The following is a 19,213-nucleotide window of genomic DNA, read 5'->3' as shown; positions in this document are numbered from 1 at the left end:
GCTCTGGAGGCTGAGGCATTCAGATCTCAGAGTTCCCACCCAGCCTAGTCTGCAGATCGAGTTCCAGGGCAGTCAGGGCTATACAAAGAAACTCTGTCTATATATATATATATATATATATATATATATATATATATATATATATATCAAACCAGAAAACAAAAAAACTGTTCCCCCATAGGCTGTCACATTGGTCTCCAGATCTGCTTCATGGAAGCAGGAGCACCTTTGAAATGTAGCAACTTTACAGCACAGCTAAGAGGCTAGTCATGCTTCAGGTGACCAGCGGCCACCTGCAGTCCCTGACTGCTGAATGGGGCAGGGAGGCTGAGATGCTGACATTCCCAGCACACGGAGCACACATTCAGAGCTCTGTTCTCATCTTCCTTGTCCTCCCCAGAGCCCATGAAACTAGCCTTATCCATCGAGGCCAAGGCATGGAAGATGCTGCTCTGCCGCTATCTGAATGAAGAATATAAGAAAAAGATGTCTGACATGATAGCGTTTATCAATGAGTACCTGAAAAAGTTGTCCAGACCCATCCGCGACTTGGACGACGTCAGATTTGCCATGGAAGCCTTGTCTTGCATCCGGGATAATGAAATCCAGATGGACATGACTTTGGGGCCGATTGAAGTGAGAAATGATTTCACGTTTTGCCTTCTTGAAATGCCTTTTAAAATTAGAAGCAAGCTTTTAAAAAGTGATTCTGTGATACAGTTCTTCATCTAGTAGATGGAATAGTTTTTTGGGGGGGTGGAGTTTGAGGGGAATGTTGGTTTTTTGAGACAGCGTTTCTCTGTAGACCAGGTCTCCAATTTAGAGCCTCTTGAGTTCCAGAGTTAAAGGCGTACACCATCACGCCTCGCTTGAGGTTGGTGTCTTTGGTGGAATTCCAAGGACTTCAGCGCAAACCGGATACAGGGGAATATTAACGTATTTTAACAGGCTGGCCATTTGGCATGGACACCAACGTCTTACAGGGGGCATTGCCTGCTGAGGGCTCTCCTATTAATTCTACTTTGTTAGGCAGGTTCTCCAATTACATCTAGCTTCCTAGAGGCCAGTGGTTGGTCTTACTTACAAGCTTACACATTGCATGGGCAGGAGAATAACAAGAGCCTGTGGGCAGTAGCCGCCCGCCAGAGCTTAGGTGAGCAAACGAGGACGTGAGGGAAAAGTACCGGAACCTTTTCCCCAGTACAGCAATGGTAGGTTACCAGAGTGTAGATTCTCAGTGGTTTAAAAACAAACTTAGTGGCTTCCGAGCACACACATTTATTATCCTGGTCCTCGAGACCACTGGGGATGTCATTATTTCATCTGTCACAAGTATCTTATGATCAACCATAGTGGGGGTATATGGTTTTGGCTCTTAGTGATAATGGGAGTCACTCTTGCCACGTGTCCCATGTTCTCCTCAGATAGCACACTCCGATGTAGTTTACAGTGTCCAAGGAATTGGCTCTGGCGCTGCCTGCTCTTGGTACCTGTGCTAGTTACCGTTCTGCTGCTGTGGCTAACCACCATGGCCGAAAGCAGCTGTGGAAGAGCTTGTTTTTACTCACTGTTCCAGAGGGAAAAGAGTCTATCATGGCGGCAGGGCAGCAGCAAAAGGCAAGGTGCTAGGAGCAGGCAGCCACAAGTTCACGTCTTTGGACACAAGCATGAAGCAGAGAGAGCACACTGGAAAGAGGGGGAGCTTCAAGCTACCAGACCCCTCCCCAAGTGCCATCCTTCCTGCAGCAAGACTATATGTTCTGAACTTTCCTGAACAGTGTCGCCAACTGGGGAAAAAGGATTTTCTAATTCCTTAGCCTAGGGGGGACATTTCTCACTCAAACCACGAGAGCACCCAGTGTTTGGTGCTACTGTGTGCTTTCTGAGCCCGTTTAGAGTTTTGTTCTCTTTGGTAGCTAATGATCTTCACATTTTTACTACCTTAAAGATCTTAGTGTTTGGGAATTTGGGAGCCTGAGCACCCAACCCATACTATTTAATAAATTATATGCTTTCTTCTTGAGCAAGCATTCTCTTGGTAAATCCCAGCTGATAATCCATTCTCTGACTCCTGACTATACAAACACCCCATCGTTTCTCTCTGCTCCTTATACGGCTAACCCTGTCTGAATGCGTAAGACACCATCCCATAGGCGTTGCCCCAAGAGCAAGGAGGAGAGAGACTGAAAATAGCTCCAAGGATGTTTTCTGAGTTCGAGTCTCAGTGTGGTGCGCCTACATTCCCAGATGGTGACGGTGAAGTTCGGATTTCTGAGGCATTGTGGGGGCTGCTGAGGCACAGCCGCAGCTCTAAGTTTTGGAAACCACTCCAGTAGACGTGGATTCCCCAATCCCCTCGAGGACGTGGTGTTCTTAGCTCTTGGTGGGCACCTTCCCCGAGATGTCTCTGAACACTGCTGCTACTTTGCAGGAAGCCTACGGCATTCTGAACAGATTTGAAGTGGAAGTAACAAAAGAGGAGTCGGAAGGCGTGGACACTTTGAGATATTCATTCAACAAACTGCAGAGCAAAGCCGTAAGCACACACAAAATTCCATCTTTCTGTTAAGCCACGGCTTCCAGGACAAATGCATTTTGAACTTTTAAAAACTGTCCTTTACTTATAATAATTTTATTGATATATGACCTGCATACCGGAAGAGCAGCCATTTTGAAATAGGCAACTCAGCATTTTTTTTTTCCGGTATATCCACAAAATTGTGTAAAAACCATCATGACCTTTTTCTAGAACACATTCATTATCCCCCATAGAAACCCTGTGCCTGTTAGCAGACACTCCGTATTCTCAGCCTTACCCTGACCCCGGGGGCACTTTCCACATCTGTGGATTCATCTTTTTCTTGAATATTTAATGTAGACGGAATCATAAGGTGTGTGGGCCTACATGAGGAATTTTTAACTCATGTTTTCAAGGCTCACCCACAGCGCCCCAGGCTCTTCATATTTTTCAGTTGCTAATGATATTAATCATCCATTCCTGTGAACCTCTTATTGGCCGGCCATTTGTGTGTCACTAGAGGAATGTACATGTAAAACTTCTGCTTGTTTTTTGAAAATTGAGCTTTTCTTTCTTATTGCTGTTTTATGAGTTCTTAATATATTCTGGGTTCCTTTTCTCCTGTATGATTTGTAGGTATCTTCTCTCTTGTTCTGTGTATAGTCTTTCTTCATTGATCGGTTGACTGATTGGCAATGCTGGGAACAATCAAACTCAGGCCTTTATCCATGCCCACTGAGCTTTGCCGCCAGCTCCGATCTTTTTACATTCCCAGGGGCCCCTTCTGAAATGCAGCAGGGTGTTTTAATTAAAGCGTTTTCTTTTGCTGTCTGTATTTTTATACCATACACAGCAAATCCTTGACCAACCCGGCTATCCAGATTCACACCTACATTTTCCTGGAATAGTTTTATAATTTTAGCCTTCACATTTAGGCCTCTGTTAATTTTTAATCTGTGGTGTATCAGTAACACAGCAGAAGGGCTTCAGGGTGTCCCCGTAAGTGTGTCCGGTCATTCGTGTATACTATAACAGGTGAACAGAGACATCTTTATCCCCAGGGTCTTTAGCCCGGCAGGGTTGCTGGAGGAGAGTTACAGCTTCCATTTTCCAATACATCACTCAGACCCTCGTGCTGAATATTCTTTTTGATTCTAGGTTTCTGTACAAGACGAGCTTGTCCAAGTGCAACCCAAGTTTAAAGGCAACCTGCTGGAGTCAGTGGAGATCTTTCGTGAGGATGTCGTAAACTTTACGGAGTCCTATGAGTTGGTAATCTAAGTGTGTGTGGTAGGCTTATGTGGAACGAAGGGGGCGTGTCTAAGGAAGCAGGCGGATTGTGTACAAATGACCAAGTTTGCGTGTTTACAGCTGCCCACGAAGAATTATTACTTTGAGCACGCGTTGTAGAGAAAGAAAGCAGATTTGACTGTTAAAATAAGCAACCATCTAGAGGGCTGTGGGAGGAGCAGAGGGGTTTTATGCTGTCTGGGGGATAGAATTCTTAGAGAAACTCTGATAGAAGGGCTGGGAAGGTGGCTCAGCAGCTAAGAACCCTTGCTGCTCAGTCATGAGGAGTGGAGTTTGGATATTAAGCTCCTATGCTAGTAGCTCATAATGCCCATCACCCCAGCTAAAAGGGATCTCATGCCCCCTTCTGGCCTCTGAGGGCACCTGCACTCATGTATACATAGATCCATAGAGACACACATACAGGTACACATAGACACACACAGACATGGATAGACAGACACATATACATACACTTAAAAGCAATTTAAATCTTTAAAAAAATAAAGGCATACACAATGTCTGTTAATTATGCATCCCTTTATTTTATTTTATTTTTAAAGAAGATTTAAATTGCTTTTGCCTTATCTGGCCTCAATACAAAAAGATGAGCCCAGTCTTACTTGATATGCCAAGGGAGAGTTGATACCCATGGGAGATCTCCTCTTCTCTGAGAAGAAATGGAAGGGACATGAGGGGATGGGAGGGAGGTCAGAAGGAGGGACAGGGAGGAGAGGAGGGAGGGGAATTTCCTACTGGGATGTAAAATAAAGAAATTAATTAATGAAAAAAGTAAAGGGAGTTCTAGATAGAACCATTAAACTGACACGTATGTTGATTAAAAGTTAGAATGGAGATAATGTTATTACTTACAGGAAGGACCCATGGTTCCAAATATTCCACCCCAAGAAGCTAGCAACAGGCTGCAGATATTCCAGGTAAAAACCATTGTTCTTTCTGTCACATTGACAATGCACTATTTAAAAAAATGATTTTAGAGGAAAATTAAAAAAAAAAATCTTAGAATAGAAAAACTAATGTTTGAAATACATACAATTATTAGTTGCATTCTGATTTGTATGTGCACACACGTGTGATCATATGTGTGTGTGTATGCCCCTGTGTGGGGGGGCACAGGTGCACATGCGTTTGGAGGCCAGCGGACAAACCTTGCTGTCACTCTTTGGTGTCATCGACATTTTCTTTCTTTATACTCAGCGTGATGAGAACATCCTGAGAAAAGTAACGCATCCGTTTGGGTGACTGTTGCGTAAATTCATGGAGTGCTCACTAGATCCCCCACCCCGACTGAGCCCCAAGGAATTCCGCACCCTGTGTCTGTTCTCCCCTTTAAAAAGCCCCTCTTCCTGCAGTGGCTGTAGAATATTTTTGCATTTCCTGTCCCTCCTGCCCCCTCAGTAATTAAAGGGAGATGACAGCTGGAGAGATGGCTCGGTGGTTAAGAGCCCTTGCTGCTCCTGCAGGGGACCTGCGTTTGGTTCCCAGCACCCACATGGTAACTCAAAAGCATCTGTGATTCCAGTTCCAGGGGGTCCAGTGCCCTCTTCTGGCCTCTTCAGGCACTGCACACACACAGTACACAAACATACATGTAGACAAAAGCTCATACACATACAATAAAAATGAAAAAACAGATACTTGCTTTGTGGCTTTGTCACTGGAAATTCAGTCAGGAGGTAGTTGTTATCTCTAAGCTGCTAACACCACACAGGGACACAGCAAGCTGGGGGACGTGGTTCTGAAGCTACGGGGCAAGCGTACGGGATCTAGTTATGGGAATTTGAAGCTTGGAAGCAGCGGTGTGGGTCTCCCAGCTCAGATGGGCATTTCCGGGTCAAGCGGAGAAGGCTCTTTGGAAGAAGAGGCGTCTCAGCTGCACTGTGGAGGAATAATTAGCACCAGGCAGGGGAAGGAGGCTTTAGTGTGTGTACAGGCTCAACAGTGAGGGGTAAGCAGGGGCATTTATGGAGGTGTTCGCCCCCTGGAGAGCATAACTGTGGAGGAGGGACTTCCATCAAGTGCTCGTGCTGTGCTTGGTGGACCACCACTGCTGTGCCCGTGCTGTGAACATGGTTCACGGTTTAGCAAGCCAGTATAAATTATTAGATTTTGAATTAGAAAATAACAACTGCATGACAGCTCAGCACTTAAGACCTCCTAGTGAGTTTGCAGAGGACCTGAGCTTGTTCTCCAGCACCCATATGGTGACACACAACCACCTGTAACCCCAGCTCTGGGGGAATCCGACACCTTCTCCTGTCTTCCACGGGCACCACACACACGTGTACATATGCACAGGCACACACACACACACACACACACACACACACACACACACACACACACGTACTTAAAAATAAGGTAAAATCGACTGAGGGAAAAGGTGTGGGTTCCCCCTGTTGCAATTGCATCTCTCACTTTGTAGACTCTTCATTGCATTCAGAGAGAACAAGTTGGCTCTCATCGCCACTGCTTTCCTCACTTTTGAGTCCCGTGGCGGGGGGGGGGGGGGAGATTGCTAGTCTACAGTAGTGGAAAAGCCTACATTATGGAATTTTTTTTTTTTAAATACCATTTTATTACTTTGAAATGTGCAGTCAGGGATTTGAAAGAGGGCATTCCTGGGGACCACCTGGTTCCTTAAAGAGCTGACTTAATATGAAGCAGGTGCATGGAGAATGCTGGGAAGCTAGCCTTCCTAGGTGTTCAGCATCCCTCCTACGACCCGGGTAAAAGCAAATTTGCTCCGCACACCCTTACCTCACGTGCCTTGCCCTTTCTCTCAGTTACAGTGAATTGTACTTTAATGGGATCCGAATTGATTCTACGTCAGTAAAACGTTAAAATCTTTGTTATAGGCCAATTTTGATGATCTGTGGAGGAAATTTGTTACGTACTCATCCGGGGAACAACTTTTCGGATTACCTGTGACCGACTATGAGGCTTTACATAAAATCAGGTAAGTTCTGAAAAATGTGCAAGAACTCCAAGTGAATCAGTAAATACTGCCCACAAACAGGAAAGAGCGTGGCTTCGGGCATCCCTAAATATTCCCCTTTTACCTGCTCTGTCTGGCTTGTTAGATGCATGGTCTCTATGGTGGCTCATTCTAGCCATCAACTTGAAGAGGTCTAGAACCCCATGGAACCAGGCCATGGCCCACGGGGAGCTGTCAGGGTCACTGAGGCGGGAGGACCCTCTCACTGTGGGCGGAATCATCCCCCAGGCTCGGGTCCTAAACTGCATAAAAGGGAGAAGGCAAATTGAGCACCAGCGTTGGTCCCTTTATTCTTGACCATGGAGGCTGTGACTCACTTGCCTCAGCTTCCTCTTTGTTAAGGACCGTGACCTCAGACCTCAAGCTAAAACCTTCCCGGGGTGGGGGGGGTCTCTGTTGTCAGAGTATCTTATCACCACAACAGAAAAGCAACCAAAAAAGGTTTCTGGAGAAGGTAGAAATTAATTCTGGGCTTGCATAAAATTATTTTATGACTTATTTTTCTCTCTTACTAATTTTGAACAGCATTAGTGAATCTGAAGTTTCACAGTTTTGACTTCCCTTCTGACTCCCTTTATGTCAAGGGCGCTGTGCCTCATGGGGGAGGGACAGCTTGTATTGAAAGTGATGGTTAAGTAACTTGCTTGATTTTAAGCAACATTTTAACTGTGTGTTTTGTCAAAGGCAGCATTAAGGCTGGGTCATGGCTCAACGGTAGGGGTGCTCGGCGAGCGTGCGTGAGGCCCTGGTCTGACCCCTACTACCTTTCATCAGAAGATAGATGAATGATTCAGCCAGTCATTTAGAGTCGATGGGTTTCTTTGCCTTCAGAAACACTAATAACCGGATGGAACCTGCTCACCAGTTTTGTTAGAATTGCTGGTGTCTGATTCTCATGTGTGGCTTACTGAATCAGGCTGTATCAGGCTGAGCCATCTTGCTGGCCCCTGACATCTATCTTTCATTGTAAATTATCGAGTTTAATGAATGTGTTAGTTTGTTTTCATATTGTTTTAGGGAGACGCTAAGCATTTCTGAATTCTTGGCTCTGTTAAGTGAAAATTAAATAAGTGAAAGGCCCAGAAATGGTGTCTTCAGAGAGCTGTTTTTATATTTTGTTGACACACAGCATGTCACCAGAAGGATGATAAAGTAGTGATTTTCTACTGTAATGTCACCGTTCTATCAACCTCTTATTTTGCACACATTTGACATTACTTGGAATAACCTCTGAGGAAAAAAAATGAAATAATTCTAGGACCATGGAAAAGAAAAATGATTAAAAAAAAATGGAAAAGTAGGATAACTAAAGCTGAGTGCCATGGCACATACTTTTAATGCCAACACTTTGAACGCAGAGGCAGGGGCATCTCTGTGAATTCAACCTGGTTTACGTAATGCGTTCCAGGCCAGCCAGAGCTAGAGTGAGAGCCTGTATCCAAGAAACAAACAAAACAAACAAACAACAACAAAAACCACAAAGGGAACTAACAAGATAGTGTGTTTTAGGTTTAGAAAAGAGTTCAGATTTGTCCTTTACAAAATAATGGCGCTATTTGTTAATGCAAGTGATGCATTTCTTAACGAAAGGGTGTTGTGTGCCTCAACCTTATTGATGGAGCTTTAGCAAAGACTTGGCACTGGAAACCCTTGCTGCTGTCTGCGTCTTCATTGCTCACTTCATTGTTTTGTTCCTCAGAAAAGAGCTCAACTTGCTTCAGAAGCTGTACGGACTGTACGACACCGTCATGGGCAGCATCAGTGGCTACTATGAAATACTCTGGGGAGATGTTGACATTGAAAAGATCAATGCAGAACTGCAGGAGTTCCAGAACAGGTGAGCGCAGCCACACCAGCTGGTTCCCCTACAGCGTTTATCTCACAAGACTCCCTAAGACCATTCACGATCTGGCGCTAGAGAGATGGCTCAGTGGTTCAGAGTGCTTCTTGCTCTTTCGGAGGACCCAAGTTCAGTTCCCCACAACCACATCAGGTGGCTATAAACCACTTGTAACTCTAATTCCAGGGCACCATCTTCTGGCCTACTTGGGTACTGCACACACACAGTGCACATACCTGCATACAGGTACACAACTCCCCCGCCAATTAAAATATATATCTTAAAAAAAAAAAAAGGCATTTTAGGGGCTGGAGGGATGGCTCAGCAATTAGAAGCACTAGATGTTCTTCCGAAGGACCTGCGTTCTATGCCTAGCACTCACACAGTAGCTCACAACCATCTTCCACTACCCTCTTCCGGCTTCCTTGAACACCAGGTACATAAATTTCGACAGAGACACACATGCAAGCAAATAGTCATGCACATAAAATAAAATGAAATGAAAAACTATTTTATTACCGTCTGCTCATAACGCTTTATTTAAAGAAACAAACAAACAAACACCACTCTCTTAAAAACCCAAACGGAAACCAAACTAGCCAGACTAACCGAACAAGAACAGCCTCACCGATGAGAATCTTCTTTCCTTCTTCTTGCTGAAAGATGTCGAAAACTTCCCAAAGGACTGAAAGACTGGCAGGCTTTTCTGGATCTCAAAAAAAGAATCGACGACTTCAGCGAGTCGTGCCCTCTGCTGGAAATGATGACCAACAAAGCAATGAAGCAGAGGCACTGGGACCGCATCTCAGAGCTCACGGGCACCCCGTTCGATGTGGAATCCGATTCCTTTTGTCTGAGAAATATCATGGAAGCGCCGCTCCTTAAGAACAAGGACGATATTGAGGTATGTGAGAGAACGAGGCCATGAAGGAATGTTGCCTCGTTCTTGTCAGAGAATATCACAAGTAGACGTTTGATCTTTCATCGCCGGTCTGCGTGTGAGTACGTGCACCTGAGCGCAAGTGCCTTCAGAGGCCAGAAGGGGGCAGCAGATTCCTGAGTTGCCTGGCGTGGGCGACGGGAACCACTGATCAATCTCTCCAGCTCTGACATTTATTTTCGATTTTTCACTCTACACATAATTGCACATATCTGTGGGACACAGAGTGGGGAATTTAATACATGAAAAGAATGTGTCACGGTCAGATCAGGGCAGTTCACATTTTTATCTACCTCTTTTTTTAAAAAAATTATTTTTATTTTATGTGCGTTGGTATTTAGCCTGCATGTATGTCTGTGTGAGGGTCTTAGATCTTGGAGTTACAGACAGTTGTGAGCTGCCATGTGGGTACTGGGAATTGAACCTGGGTCCTCTGGAACTGCTGAGTCATTTCTCCAGCCCTTCTGCCAGACTGTCTGTCTCTTTTTCATTTCTTTATGTCTGTGGTCTTTGAGCCTCCCATTTCTGGTTCTTCATTAAACCTACAAGGCCACTGTGAGGAATAGCCACTTGCTCCGCAGCGTGACACTAGGGCTCCTGTCTTCCATCACTCTGTATTCTGGCATCAGCACCTTTCTTGCCCGCAGTGGTCACTCTTCTATCTTCTGCTTCACCCCTTACTTCATTTCCGCCTCAGTCTAAGAGAGAGCCTGTGCTCCACTTCCCTTCTTGGATGGCTTACACAGATTTTTGAATTGGTTTTTTTTTTTTTAAGATTTATTTTATTTTTATACGTGTGTGTGTGTGTGTGTGTGTGTGTGTGTGTGTGTATGTGTCATGCGCACATTATCAATGTGCACAAGATTGTGGTTGCTCACACAAGACAGAAGAGCATTTCAGACTCCCAGGAGCTGGAGTCACAGGCAAGTTGTTGACCTTTATGATGCGGGTGATGGGAACTGAACTTAGGTCTCCCGCAAGTGCAGTACTTGCTTTTATCCACCCAGCCATCTCTCCAGTCCCAGTGAATTTTGCTTGTATGTATGTTTTGAGATAGGGTCTCACTGTATAGCTCTGGCTGTTTTGGAACTTGCTATGTAGAGCAGGTTGGCCTCAAACTCACAGATCTTCTTACTTCTGCCTCCCAAGTATGCCATCATACCCTGCCTTGATTTTTTTTTTTTTTGATCCTTAAGAGTTGTTTTGCTCTCTATAGTTTTTGAGAAAGGAGTTTGAATTTTTATTTGCTCTCTTAAATGACTTATATAAATAGTGTGTTTGCTGAGGACTAGCTGAATGTGCCATGCTTACATGGCTGGTGCATGCGAGTGATAGATAACATGTTAAGAGATATAGAGCTGGCCAGATTGTGGTTGTGGGTGAACGCTAGGGCCAGTGAGAATAAGACAGTTGTGAAGAATTTGGATGACAGCGTTAGTCATGTAAATTTATGGTGTACAGGGTTTCTGAAGTACTCCGGTGAAAAGGAGGGTGGATAGGAGTTTGTCAGGTATACACTGATGTTATGACAAAATGTTCAGCCACACAGTGGTGGCAAACACCTTTAATCCCAGCACTCGGGAGGCAGAGGCAGGTGAATCTCTGAGTTTGAGGCCAGCCTGGTCTATAGAGTGAGTTCAAGCACAGCCAGGGCTACACAGAGAAATCCTGTCTTGAAAAACAAAAACAAAATAAAATATAAAATGAATATTTGAAACACAGTCATTTTAGAGCCCGTCAGTCTATCCCCATATATATATAAAATGTGAGTTTTAATGTGAGTGAAGCTATATATATATGTGTGTGTGTGTTGGCCTTTTCTAGAGTTTTTAATGGGTTCTGGTGTGGCCGTGCAGGAGGGGAACCTTGGCTTCCTCGGCTGCCAAGTCAGCTCGAGGAGCAAGGTGACTCTGGTCCCTTCCCTGCCGCTTGTGCTGTGACTTGATGGTACACACAATTTTCAGCGGAGAGTGCCATGACCTGTTCTCTCCTCTTCCTTGGAAGGATATTTGCATCTCCGCCAGCAAGGAGAAGGACATTGAAGCCAAGTTGGCTCAGGTCGTTGAGAACTGGACCAACCAAAACCTGAGTTTTGCACCGTTTAAGGGAAAAGGCGAGCTCCTGCTCAAAGGAACCGAGTCTGGAGAAATTATCACTTTGATGGAGGACAGCTTGATGGTCTTAAGTTCCTTGCTAAGCAACAGGTAATTTTATAATCCACGGGTGAGATTTGAATTTGGTGTTTTAGCACCTTAAACTACTAGGTGAAGCCGAATTTTGTAGTGGGGGCATTTGCTCAGATTCTGCCCAGCCACTCAAGCTCTTGTCTGTATCTATACACGCCATCTAATTTCCCTAAGAATCATGACCCCTCCATCTCTCTTCAGAGGTATTGTCTCCCCTGTTTTTCCAGGGCAGAGGCTCTCATACTTGCTAGCCCCAGGACTGGCGGCTTAACTAATGCTGAGCTCCCCACCAGGGTGGCCTCCTCTGTCCGCTCTAACCTGTCACCCCTCGTTCTAGCTGTGACCTGGTGAGAGCATTTGTAACCTCAACCCTCATAGCGGATCATGGTATTTCATTATTTTTTTTTCCAATTACGTGCACATGTACATCAGTCTGTATGTGTCTGCCACGTGTTTACAGTGCCCACAGTGGACTCCTGAAGTGGCCTTTGGATCCCCTGGAACTGGAGTTACAGGTGGTTTCGAACCTTCTGATGTGGGTGCTGGCAACTGATCGTGGGTCCTAGAAGAGTAGCCAGTGTTTTGAACTGCTGCACCATCTCCACAGCCCCAGTACTTCTCGACTGTCCTCTCTCCCATCACAGCTCCATCACCCATGGAGATCACTGTCCACAGGGTCCCTGGCAAATGACTGGCATCTAGCATAACCTCTAGCCTCCATTTAGATATGTGTAATCTGTAGAGATCCTGGGTCTGGGCAATTGTGGGCTGGATTTGTTGCGGTAAAGACCCACTGTTTGAACCTGAGTACTCCTAGCAAAGGTTACCATAGCAAGGTCATTGGCTCCTAGACTTCATGGGCTGGTGATTCCCAGGGGTCGCTGCGGACTTGCTATCTGGACTTTCCCAGATGACAGGCTCTTGAAAACAGGCTGTAGGCTGACCTGGAGAAGGACATCAGCCGTGAGATTTGGACCTTTGATTTGAGACTGTGTAGTCTCAATCCTCCTAGCTAATTGTAGTTGGTTCTTAATGGTTGTGTGTGTGTGTGTGTCTGTGTGCATGCATGCACCTGTGTATTTTTATGTGTATGTCACATGTATGCAGGTGCCTAAAGAAGTCAGAGGAGAGGGTTAGATTTGAAGCCTTGAATCTTATACTTACTTGTACATAACCTGGTAAAATATACTCAATGTTTTCACAGTTCTCCGGGAGGAGAGTTCATTTGGAGGTCAGTTCCCAGCAGGGCATAGAGAGAGTACGTGGTTATTTGAGAAGTTTCTCATTCTGGGAGATCTGAGAAGTCCAAATGCATCAGCAAATTGCACCTGGTGCTGGCCACAGTCGGAAACATGTTTTCTATTCTTCACTTTTAGATACAACGCTCCGTTTAAAAAAAATATCCAGAATTGGGTGTATAAACTGACCACGTCTTCGGATATCATCGAAGAGTGGCTGGTGGTACAGAACCTGTGGGTCTATCTCGAAGCCGTCTTTGTAGGCGGGGACATTGCCAAACAGCTGCCTCAGGTAAACATAGGGTTTTGCAGTCATTTATACCATCGGTGAGCTTGGCCTGGTGGTGCAGTTCTGTGATCTCAGCTACTCGGGAGTCTGAGGCAGGGGAATTTTAAGTTTAAGGCCTTCCTGGGCTACTGTGAGAGACCCCCTCCCAGAATGAAAATTAAAAAGAGGGATGGAGGAGCTGGAGAGATGGCTCAGTGGTTAGGAGCACTGACTGCTCTTGCAGAGGACACGGGGTTCAGGTCCCAGCACCCACATGGCAGCTCACAGCTGTCTGTAACTCCCAAGATCTAACACCTTCACACAGAGATACATGCAGATAGAACACCAATGTACATAAAATAAAAATAAATAAACAAAAAAATAATAAACAAATAAATAAATAGAGGGCCGGAGATATAGCTCAGTGGGAGATGGTACTTGCCTAGCATCCATGAAACCATTGATTTAATTCCTGTTGCCATTAAAACAAATCTTTGGTGCCATCTGTGTCTTTGTGACAATCTCCCCAAAGATATATGGTCAGGTCTTAACTATTTTTTCACATTTATTTTTGTGTTCATGTGTGCATATGTGTATGTGTGCATGCACAGATGCCATGCTGTATACATATGGAGACGGTCTGTGTGAGCCAGTTCTCTCTCTACCTTGTGGGTCCGGGAGATTGAACTCATACTGTCCTGCTTGGTGTCAGGCATCTTTACCTGCTGAACCATCTCTCCAGTCCACATCTTGATGAACCATGTCAAGTCTTGATAAAACATGTCAGGGTTGGGAAACTGTGGCCCAGACACTTACTTTAAAGGTAAAGTTTTAGGTTTGAGAGATGGCTCAGCTGTTAAGAGTTACGATGCTCTTGCAGAAGACCTGAGTTCAATTCCCAGCACCCACATTAGTTACCCACAACTGCCTGTTACTCCAGCTCCAGGGGATCCTATGCCTATTTCTTGCTTCCACAGGCACTCATGGGCAACACTCTATGTACAAGTAGTTAAATTTAAAAACAATTTTAAATAAGGTTTTAATGGAACACAGACATACAGGGCACCGATCTCTGATATACACCAGTAGAAAGAAGAAGATCCACAATTCCAGATGGTGATGTCACGAGACTGAGTAGGTTAGCATACATCAAATTGAGTACCACCAAATTGTCGTCATTCATTTTGCACTGATCCTCTGAGAATGGTATTAAAATTAAGCCCCTCATGGCGGCGGTACATGCCTTTGATCCCAGCAGAGGCAGGAGGATCTCTATGAGTTTGAGACCAGGCTGGTCTACAAATAGAGTTACCACAAATAAAATTAATCTACATTCAGTTACTTTAACTATGAGTACACCCACTCCTAGCAGGCCAGGAATATACAGTGCGGGAGAAAGAAACAGTTTCAGAACTGGCCATTGACACACTTGAAGCAGGTGTGTTCAGAGCCTTTTCAGTAGGCTGAGGATGTGGCTCTCAGTATAGTCTAACACTCATGAAGCTCTGGGCTCAGCTCCCAGCTGCACACAAACAGTGTGCGGTGATACTTGCCGGCAATCCGGGGCATGGAGGAGATAAAGGCAGGAGGGAAAAAATCCAGGGTCACCCTTGGTACATAGTGAGTTCAAGGTCAGCTGTGGGCTTCATGAGACCATGTCTAAAAAAAAAAAAAAAAGGCATTCCTTTAGCTCCCAGAGTTCTGAGATTTTACCATGCGCCACCATGCTTAGCTGCCTTTTTTTTTTTTTTTTTTTCTTTCCTCTAATGCAACTCTAAGCCTACTTGTCCTAAATTTGCTTGTTTATGGACTGGGTCTATACAGATTATAAATCAAGAATAAAAAGCACAAAAATGGCTCATTTCTCTCTGCAACACATTTTGTTTTAGAATCTAATGCTAAAGTCTATTTTTTTTTTTTAAATTAGAAAATGACACTTGAAAAAGAGACAAAAAACATGCCCACTTCCAGAGGCATTTTTGCAATGGAATGAAAAACTTAATGTCATCTGCAGGACGTAGAAAGTTTTTATTTGCAGGCATGTAAATGAGGCCCTGTTTGTGATTCCGGTGTCCCTCTCCTTCCCTTTTCCCTGAGGTGATGTGAAGCTATGATTATTCCAAGGACTCTACGATCAAATTATCTCCGTGCCTCTCCAGTTTGCTCATCAAACCGAAACACCTGGGGTGCCGAAAGACTAGATTTGAACTTTAAGTTGATAGCTCTGCAAATTAATCATGTGGCACTTCAAAAACTGTATTAAATGCAAGGAGACAAATAAATGATAAGTCCCCTTGCGATCAAGCGGCATTTTAATAAGCAGCTTTATAGGTTTGGGGTCTCGTTCTCAGAATTAATTCAGACAAAGAAATAAAAAAAATTTGTTGTTGTTGTTGTTGTTTGAATGATATGGCCTGAGATGAACGCAGGCTGGGTTTGAAGAAAAGGAATTTCACGAAGTGGAGACCTTGTTCTTTTCGATGATCCGGACGCTAATCTTTACCCAACGATGGATTTTCTTTTAGGAAGCCAAACGTTTCCAGAATATTGACAAGGCGTGGACAAAGATAATGCAGCGAGCTCACGAGAACCCCAACGTGATCAGCTGCTGTGTCGGGGACGAGACCATGGGTCAGCTGCTGCCTCATCTACACGAGCAGCTGGAAGTCTGTCAGAAGTCCCTCACAGGGTAAGAGGCCTCCCCCCTGCCGGTGCCGCTGCGTCCCAAGCCGCTGGCTGAGTTCTGTCGGCATCTCAGGCGTTTCTAGGGATTTCCACTGGAGACAGGAATCTAAAATTCCCATGAATTCAGTCTTTCAGTAAGAAGGACGTGGGGAGGGAGGGCTACAGCGTTGCATCAGCTTCCTAGGGCTGTTGTGCCAGTCACCACAAAATGATGGCTTAAAGACCAGATTTTTTTTTTTTTTTTTTTTTTTTTTGGTCTCAGTTCTGGCAGCAAGGAGTTTGAAATCAGGGTATTAATGTACCCTGGGGCTCGTGGCGGAGCTGTGGTGGCCCTGGGGCTTCTGTGGCTCGCGTTGTCACCCCGATGTCTGTGTCTTCTTGTGGCCTTCGTTTCTTCTGTTTCTCTTTCGAGGGCTCTTGCTTATTGGATCTAGGATGTTGTTTCCCTGGGATCGTGAGACGTGCACATACACTAAGTAAACACAAAAATTCTGTTAGGAAAGAGATCTTTAAATTTACTGTAGCCTCAGAGATCCTCTTTCCAAATAGTCACAGTTGCAGATTCCAAGGTATGTATGTCAACATATCTTTTAGAGGATTGTATTGAACCCACTCTGAGCACGCAGTGTTGATGTGTAGTAAGAGGAGAGCTGGCCAGACAAACACGTGGATACTTTCTTCCAAAGACCTTTCTGGACACCTTTAAAAATTAAAATGGAATTTGTTCCTGATTTCTATTTCAAGTATATGGTGGTGATGTGTCTTGGTTTATCTGCTCCAGCTTCGTGGATAGGTGTCCCTCCATGCTCTCAGCACTTTCTGGGCGGAGACAATTTCATCCCAAATTTACACCATGGAGTGCCCAATGTCTGACAAAGGTTCAAAAGAGGGCTTTCCATGAGGAAAAAAAAAAAAAGAGGACGAGAGATGATAGCTGGGGCCTTGCTTCCTCCCTTTATTATTTTGAAGCTCCCTTGTTCTCCCAAGTGTTTTCTCTTCTGGACTTTGGTTCTCACCAAATATCCCAGAGGCCAGTGGGAAAAGCCTGTTAGTGCTTTCTTTTCTCTATTTGGCCAAAACAAACAAACACAGCAACAAACACACATACAAACAAAAACTCCAAAGGAATCACTTGGTAAGATGCTCTTGACTTGTTTGAAGGTATTTGGAAAAGAAGCGTCTGCTGTTTCCAAGATTCTTCTTTGTCTCAGATCCTGTTCTTCTGGAAATCCTCGGACAGGCCAGCGACTCCCACACCATACAGGTATGGCCTGGACATCCAAGGGTTAACTTTTAAGTTGCTTTGTCCAGGGCATATGCCGTCAAGAATGAAACATCCTAAAATCCTAACAGTGCAAGGCAGGGAAGGTGAGACTCAAAGGTTAAGCAGATACAGCTGGAAGGATGGTTCTGTTCCCATACAAACGTGAGGACCCAAGTTCAAGCCCCAGAACCTACATTAAAAAAAAAAATTCTTGGCACAGTGTTGGATGCTGAGGAAGCAGAGATGGGTGGACCCCTGGGGTCTCTGGCCCCCGTTTCACAAAACAAGTTAGATGGTGCTTGAAGAATGACATGTAATGCTCTGTGCAGGCCCCACAACACACACGCACCCACATGAATGCACACCTGCACATACACATACAAGTAGCCATGATAAAAATGTCCTATTCTCTATGGTCCTAGAGCACATTGACCTCACATAGTCCAGTGAAGGCGGTGTGCAATTTTCACCATTCACTAACCTTATGGCCCTGTCAGGCTCTTGGTTTTCTTGTGCCTCAGTTTCCGTGCCTGTAACATGTAAGCACTGTGAAAGGAGAAGAGGGTTGAGGGAGAAAGTGAGAGGGGCCTGTGCCCTGCAGGGAAGTGGACTGAGATGGTATGGTTCAGTCTCCATCTGGAGAGCAGAAAGGGACGGCCATTGAGCTGGTCTGTATTGCAAGAGGTGGCACGTGCAGGTTCAGGGGACAATATTCTATGGGATGTTAAAAAGTGGGTCACAGTTGGTTGTCATGGTATATACTCAGGAGGCTGAGACAAGAGGAGCAGAGCTTAAGGTTAGCCTGGGCTACAGAGTAAGTTTCAAGCTAACTTGAACTACATAGGGAGACCCTGTTTTCAGCAAACACTGGGCCTCTAAGTTAATTGAGTCTTGTAGTAGTTTGTGTTTTTCCCATGTTCTTTTTGTTTGTTTTGTGATAAGAAAGTAAAATTTTCTCCTGTGTCTCATGAAGACAAAAAAAGCTTTAAAATTCATTTTATTTATACTTTTTGTGTATGTGTATGTGCACATGAGTGCAGTATCCATGGAGGCCAGAAGAGGGCACCAGAGCCCCTGGTATTGGAGTTACAGGTGGTTGGGAGCTGCCCAGTATGGATGAATGCTGGGAACTGACCTTGAGTCTTGTGGAAGGACAAGAAATGCTCTTAGCTGCTGAGCCCTACTTTCCAGCTCTACTTAGGCTTTAAAAGGCTTCTCAGTATGTGTTTGGACCCATGTATGATGTTTTGGCTCTGCCTTTGTGTCTGCTACAGCCACATCTCCCTGCAGTGTCTGACAACATAAATGAGGTGACATTTCATGCAAAAGACTACGATCGAATGATGGCTGTTATATCAAGAGAGGGAGAAAAAATTATGGTAATTTATTTTTAAAATTTTACTATTAAAAATTTCCTTAAAAATTTAGGTTGGGGAGAAGGCAGTTCGCTTATGAACAATAAAGGGTGTGGGGAGAAGGGTGAGTAGCCTTGGGTTCTAGTTCTGTAGCTCTAGTTTTGTTATGAATTAATGTGGGTAAATCATCTAACTTCTCCGAGACTCATTTTCATCATCGATAACATTAGTGTTTAAACTAACCTACATGATCTCTGCATTCCCTTACAGTCGGTCATTTTTAACTTACTTTCCCTGTGGTTTCAATATTTTGCATAGGGAGCTGGAGAGATGGCTCAGTGGTTACAAGGGTTAGCTGCTCTTCCAGACGGTACAACTATGGTTCCCAGCACCCACATCAGGTGGTTCACACATGCATGTAGTACACACACACACACACACACACACACACACACACACACACACACTTGCAGGAAGAGAGCGGGAGAGAGAGAAAGAAAGAGAGGAAAAAGAAATAAAAATAAAATATAAAGTATAAAGCTGAGACCACTGCACAAGCATGGATCCACTCACTCACCCACACGCATGCGTATACATGCGTACAGTACCC

General features: G+C 44.6%; 1 protein-coding gene across 2 annotated transcripts in view; it reads left to right on the top strand.

Moving 5' to 3' along the window:
* Dnah8 (dynein axonemal heavy chain 8) overlaps positions 1-19,213 on the top strand; it is a 203,950-nt gene that overhangs the window by 60,016 nt on the left and 124,721 nt on the right. For both annotated transcript variants that reach the window (XM_055607163.1, XM_055607164.1), the window contains 12 exons: positions 401-636; positions 2,432-2,536; positions 3,677-3,790; positions 4,684-4,746; positions 6,688-6,788; positions 8,527-8,664; positions 9,331-9,571; positions 11,612-11,811; positions 13,170-13,323; positions 15,825-15,988; positions 17,146-17,248; positions 18,523-18,627. In XM_055607163.1, coding sequence (XP_055463138.1) covers positions 401-636; positions 2,432-2,536; positions 3,677-3,790; positions 4,684-4,746; positions 6,688-6,788; positions 8,527-8,664; positions 9,331-9,571; positions 11,612-11,811; positions 13,170-13,323; positions 15,825-15,988; positions 17,146-17,248; positions 18,523-18,627 — 1,724 coding nt within the window. The remainder of the gene's footprint in view (positions 1-400; positions 637-2,431; positions 2,537-3,676; positions 3,791-4,683; positions 4,747-6,687; positions 6,789-8,526; positions 8,665-9,330; positions 9,572-11,611; positions 11,812-13,169; positions 13,324-15,824; positions 15,989-17,145; positions 17,249-18,522; positions 18,628-19,213) is intronic.

This window comes from Psammomys obesus, unplaced genomic scaffold (genome assembly GCF_907164565.1).
Source record: "Psammomys obesus unplaced genomic scaffold, mPsaObe1.curated_primary_1811, whole genome shotgun sequence".
Taxonomy (NCBI): Eukaryota; Metazoa; Chordata; class Mammalia; order Rodentia; family Muridae; genus Psammomys; species Psammomys obesus.
This window is presented reverse-complemented; position numbering and strand designations above follow the sequence as displayed.